Source organism: Sebastes fasciatus, chromosome 11 (genome assembly GCF_043250625.1).
Source record: "Sebastes fasciatus isolate fSebFas1 chromosome 11, fSebFas1.pri, whole genome shotgun sequence".
NCBI lineage: Eukaryota > Metazoa > Chordata > Actinopteri > Perciformes > Sebastidae > Sebastes > Sebastes fasciatus.
In genome coordinates, this window is record NC_133805.1 from 28,504,870 (window position 1) to 28,520,494 (window position 15,625).

At 38.3% G+C, this 15,625-nt stretch overlaps 1 protein-coding gene across 1 annotated transcript in view; it reads left to right on the forward strand.

Annotated features, from left to right (window-relative positions):
• LOC141777629 (uncharacterized) overlaps positions 1–15,625 on the forward strand; it is a 53,256-nt gene that overhangs the window by 25,450 nt on the left and 12,181 nt on the right. The window contains exons 3-5 of the mRNA XM_074652062.1: positions 4,516–4,677; positions 11,648–11,761; positions 15,239–15,347. Coding sequence (XP_074508163.1) covers positions 4,516–4,677; positions 11,648–11,761; positions 15,239–15,347 — 385 coding nt within the window. The remainder of the gene's footprint in view (positions 1–4,515; positions 4,678–11,647; positions 11,762–15,238; positions 15,348–15,625) is intronic.

Here is a 15,625-nt window from a genome sequence, read left to right on the forward strand (position 1 = left end):
GTAAATTAAGTCATTCCTAGTGCAGCGGTGGAAAAATGAATCTCTCACATGAATGTAGTCAGTGTGCGTTAATGAATTCAGCCTCATTTAGCAGCTCGTTATATGTCAAGTCTCAGATCAGACAGCTGTTACTACAAGTGTTTTTAATCCACCTGGTCGAGTCATCAGTCATAATTTATGATGCTGAAATGACATTCATGTGTGAATGCATTTAATGGACCTTTAAAGTCCTGTGATATTTCATATTTCATATTTTCCTTACTGTCAACAAATCCCATGAAAAGACCAAAACCAACAATGATCCTATAACTAGTGATGTCTGTGTAGCCAAACCTGATTATATCTATATCTATATCTATCTACTGTATATACTAGGGCTGTCAAAGTTAACGCAATAACACGTTAACGCAAATTTGTTTTAACAGCACTAATTTCTTTAACGCAACTTGTAATTTTGAGGTTGTACCGGGCTCAGTTTTAAAGCTAGAGTGAAGATACTGGTATCATATGAAACTATAAAAACCTAAGGAATCAACATACCAACTATGACCAACCATGTCATACTAGCTTTTCGGGAAGGAGGCTAAATAACGCTCCAAACTTTGGCGAGGAAAAACTGTCATGGCCATTTTCCAAAGGGGTCCCTTGACCTCTGACCTCAAGATATGTGAATGAAAATGGGTTCTATGGATACCCACGAGTCTCCCCTTTACAGACATGCCCACTTTATGATAATCACATGCAGTTTGGGGCAAGTCATAGTCAAGTCAGCACACTGACACACTGACAGCTGTTGTCGCCTGTTGGGCTGCAGTTTGCCATGTTATGATTTGAGCATATTTTTATGCTAAATACAGTACCTGTGAGGGTTTCTGGACAATATTTGTCATTGTTTTGTGTTGTTAATGGATTACCAATGATAAATATATACATACATTTGAATAAAGCAGTATATTTGCCCACTCCAATGTTGATAAGCGTATTAAAAACTTGACTTAAGGTACATTTTGAACAGATACAAATATGGGATTAATCGTGATTGACTATTTTAAGTTTTGAGTAAACGTTCAGAGAAATTGCGCTGGGAGTGTGATGACGTAGATTTTGTCCAGGAGACCGCTGTTCATGTCCTTTGTGTTAAGTTTCACTTTAACGTTGCAATCAGCTGTTCATTCCTGTCTCGTGTTTACAACGTTCAGTGTCATTTTCACTTTACAAACGTAGTAGTTTTAAGCCCAACCATGTTGTTCTTTCCAAAACAACTGAGTGGTTTTGTTGTCAAAACTTAAAGTGACGCCAAAGAGCGTGACAAAGTGGCCGTATGTGACGAGATGTGATGAGAACCCATCTCCAAACCTTTTTTTAAAAAAAGGAAACTATAAGTTTGTGAGTCACTTTTTAAAAAAAATGCATGTCTTCATTAGGAACCGATGGGCTTGGAGCTCAGAGCCACAGACAGGAAGGCAGAAAGTATTGACAGATTAATTAACACATTGGTGGCTTGGTATTTTCATTCTGTTAAATATTGCCAGCCTGCAATCCTTTAAGTACAAACATTCGATAATCAAATGATTTAAATGGGAAACATGACAAATGACCTGAACCTCTTTAAATGTCAGTGAGTTTCCAGTTTCCTTGAATGTTTTAGATTTGTTTTGATCCCCCCATTTTTATGTACAAATAAAGGAAACATCATTATTTTGGTAACAGAGACTTTAAGGAAACACACAGGAAATAACAAACTGTAACAGAGCTTTAATAAAGCCGTGCTTGTATTTATACTCCGTCAAAGATTTAAGAGATCTGTTTCTATTTAGGAGCTATATAAATTATATTTGTATGGGTGGGGTTACATTTTGTTTTTTAAATAATGTTTTCACTACAGTAGCCATGGGGTAAATTGACTTTCCTCCTTTCAAACAACTCAAACTAATGCGTTTAAGTGTGTCAGCTCAGTTCACATAAATCTGCAGCATGTTTAACATGTTACGTCCTCAGTTTCCCATCCCATGAAGAGTCTTAATCTATAATCTGTGTGTATTCATATACCTGTAGATGTGTATTCTTATGTGTTTTTGAGCATTTGAATATATTCAGTCACTGGTCTGTTTTTTTTTTTATGGGTTGCTTTTAATATCTGTTTTTGTTTTTTGTTGTTTGTCAAGACGATTTCAAGCCTTGGATTAATTTCAACATGATGTAGTGTTTTTTATGCAGAGACTTATTAAACTAAACGAGGTGACTGACATTTACTGACTCATTAGCAAGACCTAATAAAACCCCTGGAATGAGTATTGGGTAGAAAAAACGTTTCCATATTTTCCTCTGGATTAGTTTAAAAAGGATAAAATGCTTTATTCTTTTATTTTACTTTAAGAATTGGACCAGGATCTCATTTGAAGAGTCGTTTGCAAAACAATATTAATCCTCATTTAAATATCTCTAAAATATATGGTTTCATTTAAATATCATGTTAACCTTCAACAAACACAATGATTTGCCTTCATTTTATGTCTTTATCCTTCTCTTTGTTAGATGACAATTATTTGTATCTAATGATGAATGAAACTCATTAAAAACGTTCAAAATGTGTTGGATTTACCTCATAAAGTGAATCGAGAATGGTTTGAATCCTGGAAAATGTTTTAAAATCCTCTCCTGTGACCGTCTAAATGTTCTCTCTAACTCCCTGTTGAAGCTCCAGGAGGTTTAAATCAAACCATGAGAAATATTTCCATTTAAACTTTGACTTACATGCCAGAAATGAAAACACTGGTCATTTTAAGTCTGTGAGATTGAATGTGACACCGTTTCTGTAAAGATATAAAGCTTCACTTTACGGCCTGCAGTGTGCAGCCTGCTGATATTTGCTTCTTGTCTGGCTTGAGTCCAACAGAAACGCTTTTACCAGAACCTACCACAGTCTGGTGTGTGTGTGTGTGTGTGTGTGTGTGTGCTATGTGGGAAAAGGTCATTGCCTAACGTTTATGATTCAATAACCTAAAATGTATGAAGTTATAGTGTGATATATTACCACTTTGCTAGTTATTTTTGTTGGATCAGACTTCAACATCACTCATCTGTAATGTGAAAGTGTGATTTTTATTATGTGTTAGTTGCAGGCCAACATACTTTTAAAAGGTGCAGACGGGATCTGTATGTGATTTGTATAAGAAGATAAAAGTTCTGACGTTTTAATTTCTTTTGGTTACCAGAATTGAGATCAAAATGAGGATTTATACATGTTTACATGAATATAAAATACTTTTAAGGACCAGTGTGTAACATTAAAGGGGATCTATTGGCAGAAATTGAATATAATATTAATAAGTATGTTTTCTTGAGTGTATAATCACCTGAAAATAAGAATTGTGTTTCGTTAGCCCTTCATACCTATATAGGGAGTAGGTCCTCTTCACGGAGTCCGCCATGTTGCTCCGCCATGTTTCAACAGCAGCCCAGAACGGACAAACCAAACACTATTAACTTTTCCTGCTTGGGCCGGAGTCGATAATGTTACTCGCTCCCGTCGTCGCCGCTCTCTCTCTCTTGCTTCACCACTCACTTCTCTCATACACACTACACACTGGCTCCCCTCCAAATGCCCTACAGTACAACTGGCTCTCGATAGGGCCATTTGTGTTTTTGCGTCGGCTACTGTAGTTCTTCTACATGCTTGGCACACTGGAGAGGTTTCAGTTGGTTGACTGGACAGACTGCTAGATCCTACACACTGGACCTTTTAAAAGCGCCAATGAAATTCAAACTGCCTTGCATTTTGCATTATCACATTTTGTCCCTGTTTGAATGGTTCTTCCGTCTATCATTATGCAAAATATGCATCAAAGATAGTTATCAACACACAGTATCAATCGGCATCTTGTGAGGAGCTACAGCAGCTACGGGCGTGGCTTATGTGTGTGAGACCAGTGGAGACCATTCAGAGAGACGATACAGAGAGGTGCCTGTTGGTTCTAAACAACAATGGTGGCTCCTGAAGAGGTTAGCGTAGATGCTGCAATAGCATCAGTTTTTTCTGAACTAGAGTATTTCTTCAATGAAAAAAGAGCAAAGAACGGCACTGAAGGCGATGTTTCAGATAGTTTTGCTTTCATTAGTTTGATTGACAGATGGTTCATCCAATCACCTGCCAAGTATTTTTTGAAAGTGCCTGCCCTTTTCCAAGCAGTCTCCAATGACGGCTTCTCAGATTCATGTTCTGTGTAACAAACCATCTGACAGGGTCAGGTTAATGAAAGCCCAGTCTTTATGTTAAATGATATTTTGACCTATCACTAGGCCCTGCAGTGGGACTATCAGACTATGCGGCCATAAATCTACTGGGCCCTATGACACCACTCTGTAGTTTGACCTGACCTAACTTACCTTTAAGCTGCCTTTAACTCCTACTCTAACCAAAGAAACCTTTTCTTTTTAGATATTGTATGTCACTCTCTTTAAATGGTGGATGTGTCAGGTTGTAGTAAGACTGTTTGTTTATATTTTCCTTGTCAGTTTGAGGGCTGCTCCAAGGCGTTCTCACGTCTGGAGAACCTGAAGATACACCTGAGGAGCCACACAGGAGAGAAACCGTACATCTGTCAGCATCCTGGCTGCCTCAAGGCCTTCAGCAACTCCAGCGACCGGGCCAAACACCAGCGCACACATCTGGACACGGTCAGTCACGCACAGCCACCCACACTAACACGTCTTTAAGAATACACTTTACATTAAAAAGCACCTTATTCTAGCATGAAAGTGTATCTATAATATGAACCCAGTGAACGGCATTTTAGTATTGAACACAACAAGACACGAAGAGCTTTACATGGTTTCACATGAGAGTCTCAACTCAACATCTTGTCATTCTCTGCTTTTGCTCTGTTCAACTTTATAAAACCAGGCAGCAGAATTCACCATCTAATAATAACCATATATGATGAAACTGATGGGAGAATTTATCAGGGGATTCAGAGAAGTGGAGGAGACGGTAATGAATTAAGGCTTCTGCGGCAAAAAAAGTTATGAAATCTACCTCTAATGCAACCTGAGAGAAAACAGAAAACACTCTTCTTCCAGTGGTGGAAAGTAACCAAGTACATTTATTTTTTTATTTATTTAGGCCATCATATCTACAAAGGAGTGGGTCCTCTTCCCAGAGTCCGCCCTGTTTCTACAGTAGCCCAGAACGGACAAACCAAACACTGGCTCTAGAGAGAGCCTTTTTATGTTTTTATGTTGCCTGAAGGCCACCGTAGTTCTTCAACACGCTTGTGAAACTGCGGTAACGTGAGCTGTAGATAAAAGGAAGGAATGAGCGGAGGGGTATTCAGTTGGTTGCAATCTGCAACCACACCACTAGATGCCGCCAAAACCTACACACTGTACCTTTAAGTACAATTTGTAGGTATTTTATGATACTTCTACTTAACTAGATTTCAGAGGCAAATATTGTACTTTTTATTCCACTACATTTATTTGACAGCTCACTTTGAAGATTTTATGTCAGCGGTCGAGTTGCATTGTGGGTAATGTATAAGCCAGGTTTTGACAAGGAATGTATGGAACAAAAAAGGCGATATCTCTGGTTCTGTTGCATCAATTTTGATACTTAGGAGTGCAATGCTTAATCGTTGAAGTACTCTTTTAAGTACAGGATCTTCCATCACATTTCACGTCTGCATAAAATCATTAGGAACATTTATATAAAAGCCATCCATGTCTTAATGACAAAAAGCCATCACTTTAAAACATATAAAACCTCAATCTCCTGTAGGCTTTACATACACAGACTTCTTTATGATACAATATTTGTTGGTAATAAGGGGTTCACTTGAAAGTGCTGCTCCCCTCTTTCCTCTTCTGTCTGCACACAGTACAGAACATTCTTTTGGATTGTGAAACTACATACCTGCTGTGGATTTATTCTATAAACCACAGTTATTTTTACTCCTGCTGACAAGCAATGAGGATTTAGCAGTAATCCAGCAAATCAGATCTCTTATTACACGGGTGAGATGGAGCTGTGCGTTGCACTGCAGTGTTATTACAACAAGAGGAGAAAGTTATTTTCTCCTTTTTGTGGTTTCACGCTGGCTAATAGCGGCTTCGCAGTTGCGTCACAAATCAAGGATCAGACACATCTGGCGCCATCACAGAGCCCCAGAGAATGTAAATAATTGCTGAATATAGAATAACAACCAACCAAGAAAAGACTGGTGTCAATGCAAGTTATTGAAGTTTGACTAAATATCTTGTATTGTGTTACTAATGTTATAAATAAGAGCGTTATGAAAGATATGTTTCCAAAATGAGGTCAGTCTCTTGCAGACGTGTCTCAACTAAAATAACCTGAACATTTAGCTCGTTTTTGGATTTTTTTATCCGTATAAACGGGCATCTCGCCGCAATTCCTGCATGATTTGTTACCTAATGCGTTTTTAAGACTGTATTGATTTTTTAGATAAAGATAAAACAGCAAATGTTGAAATCAACAAGACCAATCAATGGGGAAATGATGATAAGTGAACAATCAAAACAGCAAATGAAACACTGGATTTTGTTGTTCTCTGTTGGCTTTGACTGCTTCGTTACTTTGTTTAGTAAAAGCATTTCAGTCATAAACATCTTGAATTGCAACATTACAAAGGAAAGCTTTGTTTAAGCTGTCCTGTCGATTTATGTATTTCAATATTTGTATAGTTTTGACACACATAATTGCACTCTGACATGTATATTCATCAATTTATGTCCTAATTTTTAGCAGCTGACACAACCACTATGCATGCAATCACTAAGCATACAAGGACAGTAGAGTTTAACACTTCATCATTCTTTTCACCTCCCAGGGAACATTGTTCAGAAATGGTTTCATGAGAGCAAGATATTGCCCAATTTTTGCCAGCGGGTAGGCACTGTAGAGGCAGGGGCGTGTCCAGACATTTTTGATAGGGGTGGCACCAGTGGGGCACTGACTTATGCAGGGGTGGCATGAAGTGTGAGCAGGAGCGCCTGCGCAGACATATACACTCACGTATGCACGCACACACGCACACACACACACACACAAGAAAATACACACCCACACCCAGGTGTCGGCATAGCATTAATTTACCATTTTTGTCTCCACAACCCATATCTACTTCACTTACTAACACTGCAAGCAAGAACAGACCTACTAGTCACAACATTCAGGAAAAGGCAACATACAAATGTGATTGAAAACTACCATACTTTATTCTAACCTCAAAACAACCTTCCAAGGTATGATATACAGTACATACAAAAAAGACAATGCACTTTCTGTATAAAGTGCCAACAAAATTACAATAAATAAGCCTGTTTGGGCAAAACATTTACTTGACAAAACTTGTCACATGTGCCACAGTGTAGTAAGTTACTGTAGTATTCTCAGCAACAGAGAAACCTGAACTCCCAGGTATAAACAAAAGTCACATCCCTCCTCACATACCAGCAAACCTTGTTTTAACATTGTAAAGTGAACTGTTAAATAATGCCAAAATAATTTGTAAATTCCCAAAGTAGGTTACATACAAAAGAAAATCCTTATTCTAAAACAGTCACTTTATAAAGTGCCAACAAAATTAAAATAAATAAGACTCTTTGGGCAAAATATTTACTTGACAAAACTGTGCAAAACTTTACATGTGCAACAATGTAAATGGTTGGAGGTACAGACCGAGTAGAATATTTTATCAACAGAGATAGCTGATCTTACCAGAGCTTATGTGTGCATAAAAAAGCTTACATCACTTGTAACAAATCTTGTTTCAACACTGATTTGTTACAGTAATAATGCTACAAAATAACCTGTGACTCCAAAAGCCAACATAAGAAAACAATGCACATTAAAAAACACAGTCACTCTCCGCCTATAAAGTGCAAACATATTTAGAAAACATACGCCTCTTTGAACAAATTATTTAACCAAACAAATTATAAACTTTACATGTGCTACAGTGTTGGTTACTCTAGTATTACCTAGTATTACCATTCAAGAGACCCAATCTGTTTTGACAGTTCCTTCCTTCCTTGCTTCCTTCCTCCCTCCCTTCTTCCTGTCCTTCTCTCTTTCTTTCCTCCCTCTGTCCTTCCTCTGTTCTTCATTCCGTCCTTCCTCCCTCCCTTCTTCCTTCCTTGACCTGAGGAAAACAGGAGGGTTAAAACAGTGCAATTCGCCTGTTCTTGTGTTTGCTTGCAAACACTTTGATAAAATCATCCATGTTGAGTGCCCTCGCTCTTCTTGACTCAATACTTAGCAAACCTAAATGGCTTAGTCTGTTGTCTAGCATGGTTGTCCTCAAATGAGTTTTAATGAGCTTTAGAGCTGAAAAACTCCGCTCACATGCAGCACTGCTGACTGGGAGGGCTAGATGGCTAAATAGTAGCTTTAGCATCGTTGACAGTCAAAACAGTGTTTGCTAATGAGATGAGATGATGACAGCCTTGTGCCAATTACAATAAAAAGAAATAAAACAAGACAGGGTAAATGTTTAGCTTATTACCGTTACAGCGTTTAACTACAGGCACAGTAAGTGTAGTAAAATGTAGGCTACTCACATCTTTCACGACGACGCTCCAGAGACGTGTTGCTTCGATAGACTGAGTTTGTTTCACCTGTAGGTTCACCTGCTCAAACTTCTTCTTCTTCGCGCCTTTATTTTTGCAGGCTACATACTACTTTAGCGCATCTCTGCCTCTCAGGTTTGAGAAGGAACTGCAACTCTAAACAAGAGTGCAGTTTACATTCAGTGCCGTGGCCCGCCTCTGACTGGGCATATAGCCAATCATATTTTAAGATATTGGGGTGGCACTTGGGGTGGCCAATCAGATTTCAGGGGTGGCCCGTGCCACCCTAGGCCACTCCCTGAACACGCCAGTGTGTAGAGGTTTACTTGCTCCGATGCCAGATATGTGTTAGAGTAATTGCACATTTGAAATTTGAAATTTCTCTCTTTCTGTCTTTAAGTGTGCTAAATATTTTCAGTTCCTCACTACAAATTAACCCCTTTAACAGAAATCTAGGGATTTTTTTTAACATTAGTCCTGGCCCTTTTGTTTCCTGAACATGCATATTTCTCAGAAATCATACTGACTTTCTTTTATTTTAAACAACTTTTGAATACTACTTTGGTAGTTTCTGTCGTTTTGACCTAATACATGACTTGTGCCGTTTTAGAAACCTATCAAATCTCTGAATTTCAGAGCCTTTAATTTAATAAACAGTGGGTTAGTTGGTTCTGGGTAGAGCTGCAACGATTAATCGATTAAGTCAACTATTAAATTAATCCCCAACTATTTTGATAATCGGTTTGAGTAATTTTTTAAGAAGAAAAAGTCAAAATTCTCTGATTCCAGCTTCTTGAATGTGAATATTTTCTAGTTTCTTTACTCCTCTATGACAGTAAACTGAATATCTCTGAGTTGTGGACAAAAAAAAGACATTTGAGCACGTTATTTTGGGCTTTGGGGAACTCTTATCAACATTTCTCACCATTTTCTGACATTTTATAGGCACACAACTATAATAAAATAATCAACAGATTAATCGATAATGAAAATAATCTTTAGTTGCAGCCCTAGTTCTTGGTACAACTACGCAGTTCATTATTTTTGACTTGTGATGTTCAGATTCTGGCACATAAACCTGGAAGATTCAACTAAATAATGTTCATGTGTTTTCATGAAAACTTAATTCACTCCACTTGGTGAAATACTCAGTAATGAACAAAGGGGAAGAACTGTAATGAATTAGATTCATGGAAATGGACTCATTTACTCGTCCAAACTTACAACTTTGATTAGATTGTGAAATACAGATGACACAAGAGCAGAAACTTACTGCTTTCAAGTTAAATGGTACAAAAACATCTACTGTATATGTAAGAACTTTCTCCAATAATAGTTCCGTTTATAATATAAACAAATTTCCAAGCATTGTTCTTGATGTTTATTATAATGTCTTTTATTTTGAAATTACTTTTGAACCTTTGCTATGGAAGGTATACTCCATCTAGAAATTACCTACTGAAATACATGGTCTTTCATTTATACGCTGATTGCAGATAGATGATGATCTACTGAATAAGTTGATTTATGGCTGATCATGAGGATGTATATCTGAGCTATTCCTCTTAACTCTTCTCTCTCTTCCTCTCCTTAAGCCTGCAGACGAAAGGTAAATAAACTCCATTTTCAGTTGAGGAGTGCGTTATGTACAATGTTGACATAATCTTCATGTCCTTCCTCTCTCTGTTAGTACAGATGTCACGCTAAGTAACCACATTTATCCTAAATGTTTGTGTGTATAATACACAGGACTGCTGTACACAGTATCACACATGTAAACCATCTGGATGTGACTCATTTTAAATTGTACTTTTATTTATAAACACAATTATATTTTGTGTTTGACATCATTTCCTTAAACGACATCATGTGGTGAATGTTGGGACCTGATTTACAAAGTCCTAAATTTGTGTGAGTCTCGATATAAAGTAAAGTATAGAGTATATAATAGAGGGTTCAGTCTGTACCATTTTGTCCAGTGGTGGAAAGTAACCAAATACATTTACTCAAGTGCAATTTTGAGGTACTTGTATTTCCATTTCATGCAACTTTATACTTTTTACTCCACTAAATTTATTTGACAGATATAGTTACTACAGTAGTTACAAAAAACAAACATATGATCAGTTAGTAGAACACAATTTGTTAAAGATTAAATCAGTTTAATTTGAATAACTGAAAGAAAAGAGCTCTTTGAATCACAAAGAGATGAAAGATTATCCAATATTTCACTAAAAATCAAAGATTAGGGAAAAGTCCAAAAATGTTTCTGGACATTCGTGTAGCAGAACTTTGTTTTTATTGTGTTTTTTACCCCATTAATTAATCCTCTCACGAACCCTCAGATTTATTTTGTGACCCTTTGGAGCAATATTTTATATCATCTTATTTTTGTTGTATACATTTTGTTTGTTGAATATATTGTATTTTGATATTTATTACGTCTAGCACAGTACTGAAGGGGTGAACAGAGCATTTCACTGCACAATGTAGAGATATGTTGAGTATGTGACAAATAAAAACTTGAAATTTGAAAACCAACCTCTAGGTTGGGAACCACAGGACTATACTACCACACTTCACAATAGTATGTAATGTAATATATGTGTAATAATAATAATAATAATAATAATATAATGGCACTTTTACTTTTCATACTTTAGGTACAATTTGATTATGATACTTCTGTACTTTTACTCAAGTACGATTTTAAATGAATTACTTTTTCTTGTAATGGAGTAAATACATCATGGTATTGGTACTTTTACTTAAGTAAAAGATGTGAGTACATCTTCCAGCACTGATTTTGTCAACCATGAACCTAAAGTACCATAAACAAATGAACACTCATAAAATGAATATAAATAAAATAAACATTAGGGATGTGTTGTGTGTTTCTGGTTCTGTTTTGTTTTTAAGTATCCACAGATAGTGTCATGTTTTGTGTTAATGTGTTATATGTCAGATTATGTTTTTGGAACATGAAAACACACATCGGTATTGCCTCATAGTTCCTCCTCACTTCTCATCATCTCTTCATGTTGTGGTTTGTTCACAGAAGCCGTACGCTTGTCAGATCCCGGGATGCACCAAGCGTTACACCGATCCCAGCTCGTTAAGAAAGCACGTCAAAGCTCATTCAGCCAAAGGCCTTCAGGAGAGGGAGGTCAAGGTAACAACAGCAATCATGTTTTGGACATGTTGGACATTTAGCTGAATGTGATTACCTCTCTGAACACTAACATCCTTAATAAAACCTTCCTGTGTTTCTAAAGATAGATTAGGTTACATTTTAATAGATGAGATTAGATGTGGTGGAAAGGCAGGGCTATAAATATAAGGTTTTCTTTTTTCAAGGTAGTTATTAAAAGTAGGCATTTTTAAGCTTTTATTGGACAGGAGACAGTAGAGAATGATAAACAACAAAGGTACACCGCTGGACTCGAAACAGTGGAGTTGCGGTTACACGGTCAGGATCTTAAACCGCTAGGCCACCACTAAGCCCCCATGAACTATTTCTTTATTATTATATTAATTCTGATTGAAATTTGATTTTGTATGAAAATAAGATTCATATCCATCTAGTGGTTAACCCTAATCTTTACTACTCTTGGTCTCTGGGCAGTTTTAGGATGCAAATAGCTATTTCTGAATCGTTCCTGCCATGACAAGAATAATATTCAACATAAAAACCACAATTCATGAATTTTTATGAAAATGGTCAAATACAAATATTATATTCATTTTCCAGTAAGTGAACTTTGTGCTAAAATGTCGGTATAAAGTATAGTCCACTTCAGTGTCAATTTCCCAAACTCTGATGTTATAGATGGAGAAGCATTGTTATACCCTTTTTTCCCCATAATTAGCGCGTACAGGCAGGTCTTTTAAACACAGGAAAACCAACTAAAATTAAACCAGCAGTAAACGAGTATGCCATTCTCTTTCTTTCTATTGTGTCACATTCAACGTCATGAACGCGCCGGAAAACGGGGAAACGTACTTTTTTAAAGCCCCCCTCCAGCCAGTTTTACTTCCTGTTTTTTGGTTAACGTTCTTTCCCAAACAGAGAACGGGGTTGTGGTTAATAGTCAGACGTAATTTAACAATATTACATCGTTTTCAACCCAGTTTCGATGAAACCAGTTTAGATGAATTTACTGTTTATCAGACCACAAATGAGACAAGAATTAGAGCAACACACCAACTCTCTCACTCGCTCTCTTTTACCGTCTCGTCCTGGCGAGGCGGCCATCTGGCTGCTGCTGCACCGAGGAGCCGCACTGCCGCACGCCGGCCACACCGCAACGGGCTTTTGTGATTGATTGTGATTCATTTATTTCTCTGACGGGGCTTTTCTCTTGTTTTCTCTTGGGCTGAAAGTGTGAGCTCCCTGTCGTCTGGACCCGTTAGAGGCCGGCAAACCTCCAAAACTGCATCGGCTGCTTTCCATTAATTTATCTCCAGGAGGAGACCGTAAAACCAGAGAGAGAGTGAGAGAGACAGTCAGCGTGTTATTTTGTGTAATCCACTGCGTTGATTGCACCGTTCTCGGCACAAACAAATGCTGTTGTGAAAATAAACAACACACTAAGCTACAGTGGAGGAAACTAAATAATAAAATGAAAACCCTCAGTTAGCTAATTCAACAAGTTGGACTAGTTAACTACACCTAACTAGCTAACTAGAACGCAAGCAGGCGTGTCCTGTAGTACTGTAGACCTGCGGATAGACCTACATGATTTATTAACAGTATTTACTTCTTTTTTCAACCTGGACCCTGTTTTCCAGTGTTTTGGTATCTAAATTGTCCATGTATTGGTCCAGTATTGAAGGATAAATCTGTAACCGGCAGCCGTGAAACGAGCTGCGAGGGCAAGTGAGCAGCGTCAATTTAACGTTACGTCGACTAAAAGTGTTTGTTTTTGCCACCGACAGGCTCAGATTGTTATTAGAAGTGTCTGACAACATTATGGAAAAAAGACCCTACAGAGAAATAAAACACTTTTCTTATTTTTCGGTGTCCGGTCTGTTTGTTATTTTGTCAAAGTCCCGCTCAAGGAGAAGTCTCGTTATGAAATCTGAATATCCGTGTACTCTGGCTCAAATAAATATGGGCAGCCTTCGAATTCAAAGACCTCATCGACATGGTGCAAATCAAATAAATATTCAGCCGTGACTTTGAAAATCTTTTAGATAACACTAAACTAGGCTCACATTCTCGTTTCCACCATGGATGTATTCCACTATTCCACCGTTGTCTTCCAGCAACACGTCACCTCGCCAGATTTCACAACGAAACTTCTCCTCGAGCGAGAGTCTTTCCATAATGTTGTCAGACACTTATAATAAAAATCAGAGCCTGTCATGGCAAAAACAAGCACTTTTAGTGGACGTTAATGACAGTGTCAGCTTGCCCCAATAGCACCATATTGCAGCCTATGAGCAACTGTCGTCTACAGCGCTCTCCCTCAATACTGGACCAATTTCAGAGATCGTTGTCGCTATTCGTCAGTCAGACACAAAAACATGGAAAAATCGATCCAGGTTGAAAAATACCGAAGTTACCTTTAAGACAGTATAGAATTTTTTAGAATTAAGTTTAATGATAAAGATGGAGTGAATTTCAAAAGAACCTCTTCAACAGAGAAGGGTTCCTCCGTGGTTCTAGGTAGCATCTCTGAATGAAGAACCCTTGTTTCAGAGAGCAACAGGAGGAGTGAGTAAGCATGTTTATGATTCAGTAGGATGAAATACAACAAAACAAAGTATTACACACACTCCCTGGAAGTCAGAATAGGGAGCCTATTGTTCAGCGTTATCTGGGCCTTGTTTGTTTTCTATGGACCGTCAGTGACACTGGGGCTTTGTGTGTATTCCCATGCCTTGTTTGGTTTAAACAGAAACACGTGTGCTTGTAAGTTGTGACATGGCTAACACGCCCTGCGCTGCAGTAAACCCTGGTGGGGCTAAGGAGGACTTTGAAATATTAAACATGCACTTCATAAACTCCTCACGGTTATACATTTCTTCGAGCTGATGCGTCACAGCTCTTGAAGTTTGTATCTTCATAAACACTGGTTTGGGCGCACATTTTTCGCTGATTATTCATACGTCTTTTGTGGTTCCTGGGTGTCCTTCGCGAGCTTCGCCGCGAGTCCCGGAGCTGTCTATAAATTGTTTTGGAAAGTCCTGGGGGATCCTCTGTTAGCGCTGGATAATAAAATAAATTGTCTTGCCTTAACTTTGTTAGAACATCTTGGAATAAGATTGCCTAACAAGATTCTGGATTTCGAGAAGCTGGATCGCAAGACGAAAACGAGAACCAGGCATCTGGTTCAAGCATCATTTCTTTGAAAAATGAACAGTAGAAAACTGCCTGCAGGGATCTCGCTGTGTTTCCAATTGATCTACTGTATGTAATCAAAAGAGAAGTGGATCATTTCAATGTTCAGCTCCATGGGAGCTGCGTTGCCCAACAGCAAAACACAATTGGAAGACAACTAAGCTGCAGCTTTAACATAATTACTCTCATCCCTACATGCAGGCAGGCATCTGCACATGCTCGCCAACGTGAAACCAGGATACTAAATGTACCACGATATACTTAATCATCTGTATGAACATCTGTATTCTGTCTGTTTGACAGGTTCAGGTGCACACAATGCTGGAATCGGACATTTTGAGCGATTGTCTGGCGAGGCAGCATCTCCACCAAGGAAACGGCTCACCTTTACCCAGCTTAGATGACTTCACAGGTATGCACAGATGAACCGGTAGTAGAAGCAAATGGATATCGGCGTTTAGCCTCAAACGCCTCTCTGGAAATGCGTGAAAACAAAGAAAAGGGGTAATTGCCCAAACACCTGGGCTGTTAAGCTGTCTCTTTCATTTTCTCCCATGGCCTCATTTGCTCCTTTTCCTCTCCCTCCTCTCCCATTCCTTCGATGATAGCTCATCATGCCAGTGTTTACCTTGTCCAATTACCGGGCACTGACTGCGGGCAAGTTGGCCCTCTCCCCGCCCGTCCCTCAGC